Genomic DNA, 15,860 nt, shown 5'->3' with positions numbered 1-15,860 from the left:
GATGAATAATAGAAGAAGAAGCAGCAGCGCACGTTCTCTTAAATAAAGCACAACATATGGCCTTTAGCCCTGATCCGCATTCATTAAACATGGACTGTATAAGCGTGGAGCGCGGGGGAGAGAGCGGTGTGTACGTGATGGAACTGAACCGGGATAAACGGAGCTAAAGGGGGTTAAGGGGTTTGCTTGACTTGCTTCCTCATTGTGAGACCAGGGTCGTTCCGGGCTAAATCACCCAAATTCACCGAATCTTCCCAGGTGACCCTCTCAGATTTGGATTAAACTTTTTTTTTTAGACAATTTACAAAACAGGGAGTTGTAACCACCTTTTCGGCTCCTGGGTGCTTTTGGCGTTTGCGAGCCCCTTAGAGCTGTAGCTCAATAATGGAAACACGTACAGGGCATGTACAATTCATTATGTGCCACGTCCACTAAACATAGTTTCAGGAACAATCATCAACAATGTTCTAGATTGTTCAGTTTTGGATTTATAGGCTGCTAAAAATGGCAATTTTTTGTGTGTATTGAGTGATCATCTTCATATTCTAGGTTTTAGTTTATTAGGATGTAACCTTGCTGCAGTAGAAGCAGGATGTCGATCGGATAAAGGATGTTTGAGTTATAGTTTCACAAAGATGGGTCCTACTCTGGAGCCATTCTATTCTCCATTTTTGTTGACATAAAAACAAACAGCGCTGTGTGATGATGTCATCAGGCCGCACTGCTCAGTTTACTTGCGCAGGTGTGAGGGCTGGCCAGCAGGGGGCAGGTATGAAACAGAGACCTCTCCTCCATCAAGGCATGCTTGAAATCATTTGTACTTTTATGTGTTCAGAAAACAGAACATTTTCAGCATCGTTTTTTTGATTAATAAATAAATGAAATAAAGCTACTTTAAAAAAAAAAAGGCAATCGTGATTTCAATTATGATTATTATTTTTTCAATAATCGAGCAGCCCTAGGTAATTGCGTAGCACGACCCAACCAAAAACACATGTTCCCCCCCACTCCTCCACAACCCCTCTCCCTAGCCCTTGCCCCTTCCCGGTCACGGATTCTGATTGGAGGAAAAAGGCTGTTCCACATAACATCGCCATTGGCCATGAGTGTTTCTCCATCCGACTTAAATGCACCAAAGTCACAAGGCGCTCCTTCTTCTACTCGCAAAATGCTATAATCTGCGTTTAGAAACACAAGTTCGGGCCCCTAGCCTGTTTATGTTATCTCAATGTAATCTCAAGAAATGTGTATGCATTAAATATTCCTTTTAGATAGTCTAATGAAGCTGGTGAGAATTCAAACTGAAAGACGAATCTGCTGCGTTTTTTAAGTAAATAAATGTATTCATACATGTTCAACTAAAATGTTCTGTTCATATTTGTCTGAATACATAAAAAAGCATTTCTGTCGTGATAAACCTTGTCTTTTTTATTTTAACAGTGAATATAGATGGTTAGAAATTCACTTGTTTTTTGCAAAAAACAAGCAGCATTCTAAATATTTTTTTTTTTAACCTGATATGCCTTCTACCTGTGAAAAAAGTGCCTCAGTATTGACAATTGCTGCATAGACTAGAGGTCCATGTTTGAGCTTTTCTGAGTAGGGAGTTCATGTGTTCATTACACATGTGGAGGAACTAAAAAAAAAAAAGTTTCATCCAAATCTGAGAGGGTCACCTGGGAGGCTTTGGGTGAAACCACACGAAATGACCCACAAGTGAAGGACTAAGCTGGACTAAAGTCAGATTAGAGCCACGCTAAATGTAACTATGGACCAGGGTTAAAGTAAATTAAGCAAAGTAGTGTCAAAGTAGTCTCTTGTCATCAAAATGTGTCAGGCCCGCCGATTTGAAAACCTCTGGCTGGTGTATATCACATCAAATCATAGGCATCTCCACCGACTGAGGTCAAGATACTGCATCCAAAAAAAGCACGCCTCTTGCAGATGAGCAGAGTTGATACCCAAATTGTAAAGTTATGATTTTATTCTTATAAACGTCTCCAAACATCTCCAAGAGAGAGCCCTGAACCACACTCCAAACTTCTCGACTTGGATACAACATGTGGTCAGGGACAAGCTGTGACTGTAGTTTTTACTCTAAGGACTGATGTGAGCCGCACATCTGTTTATCGGTCAAATGAAACCTTTTTGGCATTGCAGATACAAGTCATAGTAAGTAAGTAAGCACTTTATTTGTACAACTGTTCAACCAAACTGTGCTCAGGTGTTGGGTTAGTCCTGAGCCGCCGTGGGCCAACCTGACCAGCACTTATTTGGAGGTAGCGGAAACCAGAGTACTGCCTTCAGTGATCCTCTGAAACGCTGCAGCGCCTCCTGTGTTTGTCCCTGTTTCAGAGCGTGGTGTCCTGCACTGGTCAGCTCCACCACCTCCTCCTTCCTCGTGTGCAGCTCCCTCCGCTCCACAACAGTCTTTCCCCATCTTCTGGGAAGAGTTTAGCAGATATAATCCGTGTTATTCTCCAGTGAACGTACATTACATTAACCGGAACAATAGGATAGAGACTTGTGTGGCTTAGCTAGGAGACTTTCCCGGATACCTCCTCGTTTGTCCCTTTTTTGTTTCCTGTAGCGCTTCTTTTGGTATTCGAATGGGCTCCAGGTGCCTCTTCAGTGTTTCAGAAGAAGAAATGTGTAGGTCTCAAATATCTTTAGCAGGTTTGTTTACTTTAAAAAGAAAAATGCTTCATGGCTAGTACGGACTCTCAGCAGTTTAAGAAAAACTGATCCTCACAAAACAAATGCAGTTCAAAGAAAAAGGCAAAAATACCCGGTAATCTCTTACACTCGACTGATACGGCTTGGAATCAGTTCCCCTCAGGTGTGGTCAGAGTTTGAATAGACCTCTCGCTTGTTTGTTTAACCAGTCTTACATTTGACGACTAGAACGACATGAAGCTTCTGAAGATGGAAGCCAGTCCAGTCGATGACGAACGAGCCTTCACAAACTACAACTACCATAACCGTTACTCCTGCTGATGCTGGTGCGATGCCTCTGGATTACTCTAACCCAGATATAACCTAACACGGGCCTGACCCGGGCGCAGCAGCAGCAGGGCCCTGACCGTGTTTTTCGAGCGAGTTGAATTGCTCATAAATCTCGCCTATGGCCGATGCATCAGGGCTGTCTGTGGACCTCCGCGCTCACGCTGCATTCAGGTCCCACGGGAAAACACAGTGCGAAATGGAGAGAACAAGCACAGCAGTCCAGCAAAGAAACAAGGCTTTACAAATGCATGGGTGAAGTTATAGGGCTACGTATAGGCTTTCCTTGTCAGAAAAAGAAAAAAAAAGGATTTGGAGAGGTGTTCTGCTTCATCAAGGCTTTGTGTGGGTAATCCTGCTCACTTTGGTCGTTTCTTCTTCTATGGCGGAAGCTCTGATCTGCATTTTATGTAACCCATAGCTGTCTTCCGAGATTTTAAAGCCCATAATCAATCGCTGAACCCGTCTTGAGGAGTTCTGTGCTCAAAGTGTGTTCATCACGGCGCCATCGATTTGTCCCATGATCAAATGAAAATGTTATGATCCGACCCCCAAAGCATCACTATTACCCACCCCAAAGTTATCACAGGAGGAATATCTAGCTTTAGAAATGCTAACTTTCTTTGAGACCAGGCTTTAAAGTTGTTTTTGACATGTTTAAAGTCCCCATTGGTTTTCGCATTAAACTGGCTGTTCTGAATTCACTCCTATAGCCACTGTGAATGGCTTAAAAGTGCTTGAATTATCAGAATTTGTGCTAGTTTTGAGTCAGTTTGGACTTTCTTATCGCCTTGCCTTTGTCTCATTTCAAGGGTTTTTGTCTTATTTCAAGTTAATTTATCTTTATTTGAATGAATGCTTGTTCCATTGGCAATCTCATTTCAGTCCGAACCTACTCAGAATCAGCGCACATTGTCTTAATTCAAGCACTACAAGTTTCACGGTTAAAGATAAATGTTTTCTTTCATGCTTTCATTTCATTTCTCTCCACCTTCTTATTATTTCTTGCCATCTCCCAACAAGCCTCGCACCGTACGCTTCCTCATTGCTATTTTCCTGGGCTGTAATTGAATTCCCCCCATTGTAGCCGCTGTATTCCGGCCCTACAATGGCTGTCTCCAGAATCTCTTAATCCTCGCCTCAGACTCCGCCGCTGTTGGTCCGGCCGGTGTGATTTAGCGCCCGAGGGATTCTTCCGGCTCGCCGCGCCTCCAGAAATTAAAACTACAGCGCGAGCCAGCGTGGGTAAACAAACGGCACGCGCGTCCGCCCTCCATCTTTGTCAGGGCTAAGTGCAGGGGGAGGGTCGGCTTGATTTATGTTGGAAGAAACAGCGGGATAATGGTACAATAGGGTTGGCTGTGTGGAGTTAAAGTTCAGGACTGTGTGGACATAGATATAGGAATTCACAATACGGCAATATGCAATGACTAAGCAAGAGGGACCAGAGTTTACAAAGTTGGGGGAGTTTGCTGCTCTGACAAATGAACTTTGACCTGGAAGCAAATATTTTCTCAATGAGTGTGTTTACATGCACTCAAGTGTCCAGGTTATTAATGGGGATTTTAAGTTTCCTGGTTTTGTCTGGTTCATGTAAGCACAGTGTCCTGGTTGCAGTTTCCTGGATAAGCTAGTATCCAGGTTTTTAGAAACCAGGTTATTCTCACTGGGATGTTCCCAAAGTTTCCAGGATACTGTACCATGTAAACACAGCATCCTGGTTTTTGTTTACCATTGCTGACGCACTGAGCATGTCCAAACTTTTGAAACAGATACAGGCAGGAGCAAAACCTTTCCTACAGCCATTTTATCTGGTGCCTGGGCTTATAAAATCTTTGTATCTTCAGCAAAACATTGAAGTAACCTTACATTTTTTTTACTTTTTTTGCTCTGTGGTGTGTCCGGTGGAAGTCAGCACTGCTCTTCAATCAAACAAATTTGTATTCTATTTTTTTTTGTTTTTTTTGTACTGTTTTAAATGCTTCTTTGGATAGATCGTGTCCCTTTGCTATAGAAATGTCAGAAAAAGCCATGTGTTAGCAACATTGCTTACGTTTTTAGCTCCTTACCATATTTGTCATTAGCTCTGCCCCTCTGTGGAGTCTAAATATCCAGGATACTGTGGTTCAGGGGTAGGCAAGTTTGCTCGGTGGAGGCGATTTTCTTCATTGTAAAAAGACCAAGGGCCAATCCCGGACCACTTTAGCCAAAGGGAAGTGCATAATATAGGACCTAATTTGGTGTTCTGTTTGTAAGTTAATTTAACAGTATTTATCACATTTTTACAGTACTTAACCTTAAGCTAACACATTTTCTCCAGTTCGATTTTCCCAAATCTAAGCTTCTTGGAGAAAAAAAAGCATCAAAACATCGACCAAAACACACAAAAAACATGCAACAAAAAAGTGATGAAAAAGCAACAAAAAAGAGACACAAACATAACAAGAAAAGCAACAAAACGCAACAAAAATGCAACAAATGCACAGCAAAAAAAAAGTGACAAAGGCATCAAAAAAGGGAAGACAACAAAAAAGTGAAGACAACGCGGCGGCAACGTGAGGAAAAATCATAAATCAGTTTTGATTGTCCAAGATTTCAAATGAGGCGTTGCTCCTAGGCTGCAAGCTCCAGTCGAGAGGCTTTTTAGATTTGGGTAAAGCCAAACTGGAGAAAATGTGCTTGGTTAAGGCAGGGGTTAAGAGGTTAAACTACCTCAGATTTGTGTAAAGTTATTATCATCTTGAGGGCCAAAGGTTCTATGCTGAAGGGCCGGATTTTGTCCCCGGGCCTGACGTTGCCTACCCTTGCTGTAGTTGCTCATGTAAACAGGGATATGAGTGTCCTGGTTTCTCGGACACAGGTAAACATCTTTTTCCAGAATACTGTCATAACCAGGATATGCCTAACAACCAGGTTACTCGAGCACTCAATGAGCGTGTTTACATGCGCTCGAGTATTCTGGTTATTAGGCAAAATCTGGTTACGGCAGATTTCGGGGATACCCCTATTTACATGATCAAATAAGGAATCCCGGCTTCTCGTATGAGGCGACATCTGCGCAGTTTGGTTGCTTCTTTGTATTTTCCTACATTTGAACTTATTTTCGTGTAGATGCGAGGCCTGTGCGATCATTTCAAACTCTTCAAAGACAATAGCAGTTGATGATCTTTTAAAATAAGTTTGAAATGTATGTGGCTTAGCTGTGTGAATAAACAAGTTCTACAGTAAAATAGTTTTCATCCCTAAGCAATAGATACAGACGGCATCTCGTCATAGAAGGGGGCGTGGCTTCGCCGAGGGGGAAAATAGAATCTTTAGAGAAACACAATTTTTCACTCTTTTTTGCCATTTTCTGGTGGAATATCAACTTATTTATCACATAAATAAAGTCAAGTGTAAATCAGGCCCATTTGGATATTTTCTCACAGCAGATTGTTCAGTAGAAATGAAAAAACGGCAGTTGTAGCAAGCGCTAGCTAACCGTTAGCATTAGCCCGATGCTAACATGTAGCATCAAGTTAGCATTCTCCGTTATTCATGTATTTATGGAATGTAGAACCTCTTAGCTCCTCCCCATGTCTTTGTATCATTATTTAGTTGAATATATATTCATATTTCAGCATTTGATAAAGTAGTTTTTGAATAATTAGAGAAAATATACATTTTTTCAAAAAAAATGTCCCCCTTTTTTCAAAAATGACCATATATGGGCGATTCCAGAGATGCCGTCTGTATCTATGTCTGCAGTGTGATTAATTGCGATTAACATTCTTAATCGCACTAACCTTATGTAATTAATTAATCGGAAATAATCGCAAAAAGTCCTGGCCCTAACCGTTAATTAATTAAATTAATCACAGATTAATCGCATCATGTTTTGACCAAACACACTCCTGTTTCTAAGCGACCACAATACCTGAAAGACAAAGCTCTTGTATTAACTGCTTATTGTAAGCTTTTTACATAATGAGGTACTTTTATGTAACCAAAGCGACAGAGCTACTTATGCATCTCAGAGACTTGTCTAATTATGCTATTTCGACGAAAATGACTTTAATTTTGTCCTTATGCTCTACTTAATATTCCCAAACGTTTGCAGATGCTGTTGAAAATGTTCACCACCCAAAGAAAGCGTATCTTAAATGTGACTTGTAGAAATGTTGAAAGCCTTGGGCGAGCGAGATCCCGTTATGGGCGGTTGGGCTTTTTCCATAAAATGATGAAACTGTGAATATTTGGTTAATTAAATGTGGGCAAGCACTTTCATTTTGAGCGTTATATGTTGGCCAAGTACTAATAATGAATATGATCGTTACAGAAAAATTGGGATTAAAGTGTGATTAATCCAATAAAATAAATGTTTTTTAAATCCATTGACAGCATTACTTTAAGCACAATACGGCAAAAAATAGGAAAAGCAGAAGTATGCTTTTACCACGGTGGCTTATTTCAGGGCTTGTTCTTTTGAATGTCCACTTTGGGCCAACCTTATTGCACATAAAGGATCTACTGAGATTTGGAAAAAGATATTCCGAATCTCGATGGGACTTTCCTGGTTTTATTAAATAAATCGCGCGAACACTGAAGACCATTTTAGAATCCCAACAAATGAAAACTGTATGAAATAATATAACAATAATCAAGTTCTTTGCATTTAGTTATTTATTTTTCCACTGGTAGATGTCGGCAGCAGACAGAAGTCTCACACGTTCATTCAGTTTACTCTCCTATCGCCCTTCCTCTCTACACTCTTACTTTTTCTTGCTCGAGTTCATCGAAGGCGACGGGGCTTTCTTCGCGACCGTCGACTTGGAATCCTCATCTTGTGCAGCGCTTTCGAACTTCGCCGATGGGAAATTCACAACCTTGACCTCCACGTTGATGACTTGCTCGATTCGATTGAACACTGTGGCGCCGCGCTCCGCCGTGTGTTTGGTTTCTTTGGTTTCCCGTTTGGGGTCCGGCTGCTTTTTGACCATCGACCGCAGCTTGCGCGCTTCTTGCTGCAGCGCGTCCTTCTCCTCTCTCTCCTTCAGCCAGGAGTCGTAGTACGTCTGGCTCTCCGCCTTCAAGACTTTCACCCTTTCCTCCGACTTTTGCAAATCTTTCTTGCACCAGTAAACCTGCTCATACGGCTTATCCGGTCTGCGCGACAGCCTCGATTTCAGATCGTCGTTCTCGTGGCGGAGCTGCTTGATCACGTTGGCGCACGGCTGATGGAGGATCTTGACCTGCTTGTTTCCCGAGAGCTTGTATTCGTTCAGCATTTCTGTGACAGCTCTGGTCCACTGGTACTGCCCCTTCTTCCTCTTGAAGCTAACGCTCTTGGGTTTGTGCAGCTGGTTCACCTGCCTTGCCACTTTCTTCAGCATGATGTAGTGCAGCTGCTTGTGTTCGTTCAGCGCGCCTTTGAAGAAATTGGCCTGGCTCTGGTGCTCTGCGGAATTCGTTTTCGTCTGGGACAGCAGGCTCTCGAGGTTGTCGATCTGTTTGCGCAGCGTGTGGATTTCGTTCTCGCGCACGCCGTTGGTCATCTGAAGCTGGACAATGTGCTTTTCCAAATTGGTGACGTTGGTTGTTAGCATGTCGATCTCCTGCTGCGTCTCGATGTTGTGCTGCTCCTCGCTCAATCGCATCGCCTCCTCTTGCCGCTTCATCTTCGCCAGCTGCTTTTCCAACGAACCTATTTTCATGGAGCCCTTCTCCAGCTCCAGCGTTTGGCTCTTGACGATCGCAAGCAGCTTCTGGATCCTCCTCTTCAAGATTGAATTCTCCTTGCCCATTTTGCCGATCTCTTTGTTGGCCGTGAAGAGGTTGCCTGAAAGCAGCAACCTCTCGGCCGTCAGCGCCTCGACTTTGCGGATTTCCGACCTCTCGCTGGTCTCCCGGTTCTTCAGCGCGGTGTGCAAGTGCATGATGTCCTCGTCTTTGACTTGGTTGATCTTGACGTTCTCGTACTCCTTCGTCTTGATCTGCTCCTTCAACTCCTTGACGTTTTTGACTTGGCTTTGCATCTTCAGGAAAGTGTTCTGCATTTTCTCCATCGCTTCCTTGAGGTCGTCCCTCTCTTGCTCCACGAGCTTGATCTGCGTCTGCTTTTTCTCAATGTCCTGCCTTAATTTTTTTATCGTGGCCTCCGCGGCGTCATTGGCGTTCTCCAAGTCTTTAAACTGATGCAGCTTCTCCCTGTACTTGGTTTTCAGTTTCTCCAATTCCCTGAGGCACGTGCCATGATCCTCAGTCAGCTTCTTGAACTGATTTTGCAGAATGTGGTACGCCTTCTCCATGACCGCCGCCTCTGCCACTTTCTCCCTCAACTCGCTGCATTGCGACTGGTACAAACGCACGTCCTCCACGGCTTTGTTCAGGTGGCTGTTTAAGTTATGATTCTGCTCTGTCAGTTTGGTGATCTCCGAGTCGTTGAAGCGACACTGCCCGGACAGTTTCGCGCACCTGTGCTGCAGATCCACCTTCTCCAAACTCAGCTTCTTGTTCGACTCTTCCAATTTGGTGTTTTTCTGCTCGTACTTCGTCACTTTGTTGTGGGATTTCTTCAGATTAATTTCCGCCTGGTCGATCTTGCTGCGAAGTTTATCCACCTCGGGTTTCAGGACGATGAGCTCGGAAATGCGCCTATCCATCTCGTGGACTTTGCCCATCAGCTGCTTCTCCTTGGCGTTTTGAGTGCTGGCGACAGATAAGTAGATCTTTTTCTCCGCCATTTTCACTCCCGCCTAAATCAGAGTCCGACTAGCAAGAATTTGCGCCGGCCGAATGCCGTTGGTAAATGTGAGAGTGGAGGCCAGACTGACAGTGAATTTGGCGTTTCCCTGCACTATGATTGGTCGGTTCAAATCTCACTGCGATGTTTCGAAGTTGCTTTGACGACAGAATTATATATTTTAAAAAAAACAGGTCACGTTCACAAGTTCACAAGTTGTGTTTCCAGAGATACAGATGATCGCCCATATATGGTCATGTTTGAAAACAGTTAAGGGGGAAAACAATTTGGAGAAAAATCTAAACTTTCTCTAATTATTCAAAAACTACTTTAACAAACGCTGAATTATGAATATAGTTTTCTACTAAATAAAGATACAAAGACATGGGGAGGAGCAAAGTGGTTCAACAGCCCATAAATACATAAATAACGGAGAATGCTAACATGATGCTTCATGCTAGCAGCGTGCTAATGCAGCTAGCACCAGTTACAACTGCTGTTTGTTTTTTTTCCGCTTCTACTGAACAATCTGCTGTGAATAAACCCAATTTAGACATGACTTTAATTGTATGTGATAAATACGTTTATATTTCGGCAGAAAATGGCTAGAAAGAGTGACAAATTGTGTTTTCCAAAAAGATTCTGTTTTCCCTCTCAGCGAAGCCACGCCCATCTGTATCTATCAAGTGTCTAAAATTTGCATAACAAAACCACATTTACATATGTTTCCATCACATAGTTTTTTGTGAATGGTGGGTGGTGGTTACCTGGTTGCAGGAGCCGGTTGAATGCCACAATTGCAGAATTTATCCAGCAGAAGGCGCTCTGGGTGTTTTTTTTTTACTTCACTCAAGGTGCAAGCTTTTAATGTTCTTGTTTTGTTTTTGGCCAAATAAACTATACCTTGTTGGAATTGTGTGGCCCTCTGTGTCCTTTTTAATTTCATTTTTTTCCCTTGCCTTGTCAGGTGGAGGGCGGGGCGCACATTGTCAGAGATGGTGCTTTTTATTCAAAGTTTAATATTTCTATACAATCATAACCTGAATAACTAACGTTTTAGCATGATACAAAGCTAGCATCTATGTTTGCAACCTAAGGAAACTTGCTAACTGAATCCATTTGCACTACACATATGCGGTACACCCTATTGCCAGCGATAACGACACATATTTTTTAGAAACTTTGCCTGAAAAGGCAATGAATGATGAGAAACTGTGATTAACTTACAGGTCTAACACAATGCAATACAGCAAAGTCTTCAGGCGACTGAAAGATGCAGAGTAAATGTTGGAAACTTTCAGTGTGTGTGGAAGTGCGACTGGACAAAGAAACAAAGAAGGCAATTTGTTGTTTTTATGTCATTTTACATATTTAGAGAAAGCTATTGATTAGTTTCTGCTGGCTTTAAATCCACGTAAAGCTGTGTGTGTTATCCCGCAATATAGCGCTGACTGTCCTGCGTTACCATGGAGATAAGCTGCAATACATACATCACTTTTAACAAACTGATTAGAGCCTTTCCCAGGGAGCCTTTTAAGTCAGTGTTTCTCCTCTGAAGATCTCCATCTGAAGTCCAAAAACATGACTAGTGTAAAGTGCTTTTGACCTTTACTGCAGCTTCGTGGGTTTATTCACTGGTCCAGAGTAAGAAGGTCCAAGATTTAGGCTGTAAAATTAAAGTTCTTTGTGCAAACTAAATTAATAAAGCGATACAGGAACAAAAAAGGAAGTTTTTTAGGAACATTTTTATCTTGTGATGCTGCTGCGGAGGTTGCAGTGTGTAAAGAGAAAAAGGTCCAAACCAAAGGGCATTCCGGTGCAGCATTTTGGGCAGGTTTTGAGACTGCAGTGTGACTCCACCATGGCAGCGGCTGTGACGAGTGCATAGGACTCTTCAGATTATGCAAAGCCGCTCAGAGCCAGACAGTTCATGTCGAATTTGGAACATTAGAATTTCCAAGTTTCCAGGTTTAAGTCAGACCTGAAGCTCGACGTTACACTGGAGCTGTCTGCAGAAATCCCCATTACAACCAATGTCTGACTAAGAAGGAAAGTGTCTCCATAAATTGTTTTGACCTTTCCCACTAATTAGTCCCTCAACATCTCCATTGACGATAAACTCTGAAAGGATTGTTCCTTGAGTGCCGCTCCAAAACAAACATTGCAGGCTAAACAAAGGCTAAACACATAAGTCTCCTCCAGGGAAGTACATCCTGAAGAAAGTTTTTATGTTGTAAGTGATCATCCAACGGTTGCGTTTTTTCTGCCACAAACTGTTATTTGTTTATTTCAGCAATAACAATAAAACACAGACAGGAAACAGTTGTTAGTATCATGTTACTATGCAACATTCTGTGCACAGAGCCTATACGCATAAAAGTCATAGAAATGCCTTTAGCTCTGAGCCTGTTCCTGATGCAGACATTTTGTTTGCCATTGAAGCCCAGACCCGTTTAAATTTAGCGTTCTATCCTCATACAAAAGAAGCCAGGCACAATACTAAAGTATGGCAAGATCGGTTTGTCTGTTTCATGGTATTTACGTAATTTCTGTAGTTTCTTTATCAGCAACATCTTATTTGATGATGTTTAGTGGCCATCGGATGTGATTCCAACCCACACAAAGAAGACACCTAACTGAATTTGAGTTAGCATTTAGCTCAGAGAACACTTTTAGATGCTAATTTGTATCTAAAGTAAACTCGCAAAAGGTCTGAACATTCATTAATCCTTTCTTAGTAAGTAAAGTTTGTTTATATGACACTGTTCACAGACAGAGAAGTCACAAAATGCTTCAAGCAAGCATTGAAGCATTTTCAGCAACTAAGCACAGTTAGTCACAAAACATGATGGTCATAAAGCAAACTTTAATCAACTGGAAATAAAACGTGTTCCAAAACAAGCGTTTTTAGTTTGCTCTTAAAAACATCTACAGCAAGCAAATATCTCTTGCAAACTTCAGCATTTGAACACATCTACATGTGGTTGATGGTGGACAACAGCTGAAAATATGATTTGCGATGTTTGAGGCTAATGCTAACGGCTATAGGAAGAATACATTGAGCAGACTCTGGAAAGTCTCCCAGAGTTCTCATGATGTCATAACATAACAACAGCTCGGGATTTAGCATTCCATCACGGCAACATCAGCGAATTGAGTGGCAAGTCTTCAGTGTTTTTCGATGATTTGCCACTCAATTTGCAATTTTTAAGGTTCTCTTTCGATTCAGATTTGAAACATGCATTCCCTCTACACCGCGTTCCAAATTATTATGCTAATTACATTTTTCTCTGATTTCTCAAATGAGAGTCAGCATAATTTCTTTAACTGTTAGAGGATCATTTAAATGTGGTTGAAAAAATCTCCCAGTGATAACAATATATTTTTTTTTTAAATAAATCAAAATCTACTGTTCCAAATTATTATGCAACTCATCATTTCAATGCCTTTTAAAGCTTGTAATTAACTGAAAATGGTCATTTGTTGAATTTGTAGCATTAGGAGGTCATATTTACTGAAATCTATTTCAATCAAAAACATCTTAACTGGTCGTTATATTTTAACATAGGAACCCTTATTTGAGCAGCTTCAAAATTCTTAAATCCATTAAACTTGTGAGTTTTTGGACAGTTTCTGCTTGGATTTCTTTGCAGGATGTTAGAATAGCCTCCCAGAGCTGCTGTTTGGATGAAAACTGCCTCCCACCCTCATAGATGTTTATCTTGATGCTCCAAAGGTTCTCAGTAGGGTTGAGGTCAGGGGAGGAGGGGGTCCACATCATGAGTTTCTCTCCTTTTGGGTTGTGGGTTTGTTATTTAAGGATTATAGTGGGTCCAAACACCAGACAACTCTACTGAATTTAATATTTCAGACATGTCGTTCTCCTGGTTAGTTTCCCTAATGAAGGACTTTTCTTTGTCCTGTTCCCCCTCAGAGCGGTGCCACTCAGACTGCGCCTCCTGCTCCGGACGTCCCGATCACTGTGAGAGCTGCTCCGACCCGAAGGCAGCGCTGCACCAGGGACGCTGCCTGCTCCGGTGCCCCGCGGGATTCTACCTGGACCAGCAACTCTGCAAAGGTAAGGCTTACAAACCGAGGCTTGGAAATGAAAGGGGGAAAGCTGTTTCACTATTATTGTATGAAAAAGCAAGTGTGAGGAAAGCGTGTGATGATGGAATAACATTTTAACAATGGAAATCTCAAAAAGGCAGAATTTCTTTCTTTGGAGAGCATTCGTCGCTACAGCCTCACTTTCTTTGAACTTTTCAGCCGAGATTTCCACCGACAGAGAAAAATAAATTACGCTCTGACAGGGGAACATTAAAATAAGGTAGTAATTTTGCATATCAATGTGCCGCAGATAAGGTTTTGACTTTAGAAATTGTGACTTCCTTGATCCCCACCGGTCATTTACTGGAGAACTAAATTCGTTTTCGATACAAAAACATTTGGGCTCTGCAATTTATCACGATCAAATCAAAACTGTAATTTGTAGCAAATCGTAAAAGCTTCAGTTATTTTTGAATGTACAAATCACGTGCAAATAAGTCATTTTTTTTCTAATTTTGTCTTTTTCAGGTACCATGATGTTTCTGAAACGCATCTGATGATTTTAGTTCATATTTCAATCTTCTGTCTATTACGTAAAATATGCTTTTCAGAGCTTTTTACCCCTTTCTGCCTTTCTCTCATTAAAACCCAGACCTGGAGCTGTGTTTGGAGCCACTCGTACATCTTTGAGTGATCTTTGAGTCTGGGTCTCTGAATCTAGATCTTTGAATAATATGCAATGTTTGGTGGCTAATGTTAACCCACTCTGCAAAGTCTACACACAGGATCACAGATATGATATTACCACTGTGTGGTGTGTCCACACTTAGATCCACTGCTATCCCCCTATCACTTTATCACTTAATCCCTTTATATCACTTTATATCCCTTTATATCACTGTATATCACTTTATACGCCTACACATCTATACAATCCCGCTGTTCAATGTCAAATTGTTGTTGTACCATTATGTCACTTATCATTTTATCTTATCTTCTTTGTTTCATATTCTTAAAGGGGCTGGAAGCAAGTTCGCCATTTTATACTCACTACTGCCACCTCTGGCCATATATGTAACTGCACCTTCTATATTAAGCTCGTGCATGACGGCAATTCGGGCCGAAGTGATACATTTTTGAGTGACCGTACAGGATTTTAGAGGCAGTTGTGGTGAATAGGTCTGAGCTCATTCTACACATTAGGACATGGCTGGAACATGTAGGGGGAGGAAAATACTTAATTTTAACATTTTTAAACTCCTTATAGTCCCTTTAATGCATGCCCCATAGCCTTATAGTTGAATGTTTCTTTTATCTTATTTTTTATCTTCATTCTGTGTTATAAGTTTTATGTCCCACGTCTGCACCGAGAAAAAATTCTCGTTTGTGAACCTGTTCTCAAACCATGGCAATAAAACCTATTCTCATTATGATTATTCAAGAGATAGCTGTTTTTCCATTCAGCCCCATTCATAGTAATGATCCCGTGTGGCCTATCTCCTCCTATGAAGCATTTTCCTTAATAGCACCAAGCCTAATTTTCAACCTTTTTAGTCAAAATGTGATGAAATGGGTAATTTTACCGTCACGGCCGTCCTTTGGAGTCATTATTTGACGAAAATGGTAAACCCCTTTTCGTCACATATTGACTAAGCTTCACACATCAGGCTTGTTCTTGTCGACTAATGACTACTTTTACAACATACTTTTAAGGGGCAAAAAGAATTTTACCCTACAATTTTTAGAAAAAGAAAAAAATCCTTGGAGCCACACTTTTAAGAATTCTGTTTACTATTTTGGAGTCGCCCCTGGCCACCAGGGGGTGGTATTACAGCAATGTCAGTTCCCCACCATGAGAACCAAAGAGAAGCGCGTTCCTCGTCCATTGGTCAGGATCGAATGTCGCTTCTCCTTTTTATTTGTAAGTCATTGATATACCGTGGTCGGCACAGCAAAACTGTTTTAAGATCATTAACATGATTTTTTGGTAAACATCACAAAAAATGTCAAAATAAAAATGTTTTTAGCAAAATCTTAAGTGTAATTGTGTGAACTGCAGTAGGAGGAAAATGTATGTGAAAGCTTT

At 41.5% G+C, this 15,860-nt stretch overlaps 1 protein-coding gene across 1 annotated transcript in view; it reads left to right on the top strand.

Annotated features, from left to right (window-relative positions):
- The window catches only part of fras1 (Fraser extracellular matrix complex subunit 1), a 421,086-nt gene that overhangs the window by 147,226 nt on the left and 258,000 nt on the right, over positions 1-15,860 (top strand). The window contains exon 12 of the mRNA XM_079566634.1: positions 13,659-13,802. Within this exon, the coding sequence (XP_079422760.1) occupies positions 13,659-13,802 (144 nt within the window). The remainder of the gene's footprint in view (positions 1-13,658; positions 13,803-15,860) is intronic.

The sequence above is a fragment of the Gobius niger genome (genome assembly GCF_951799975.1).
Source record: "Gobius niger genome assembly, chromosome: 1".
In the NCBI taxonomy this organism is placed as follows: Eukaryota; Metazoa; Chordata; class Actinopteri; order Gobiiformes; family Gobiidae; genus Gobius; species Gobius niger.
This window is presented reverse-complemented; position numbering and strand designations above follow the sequence as displayed.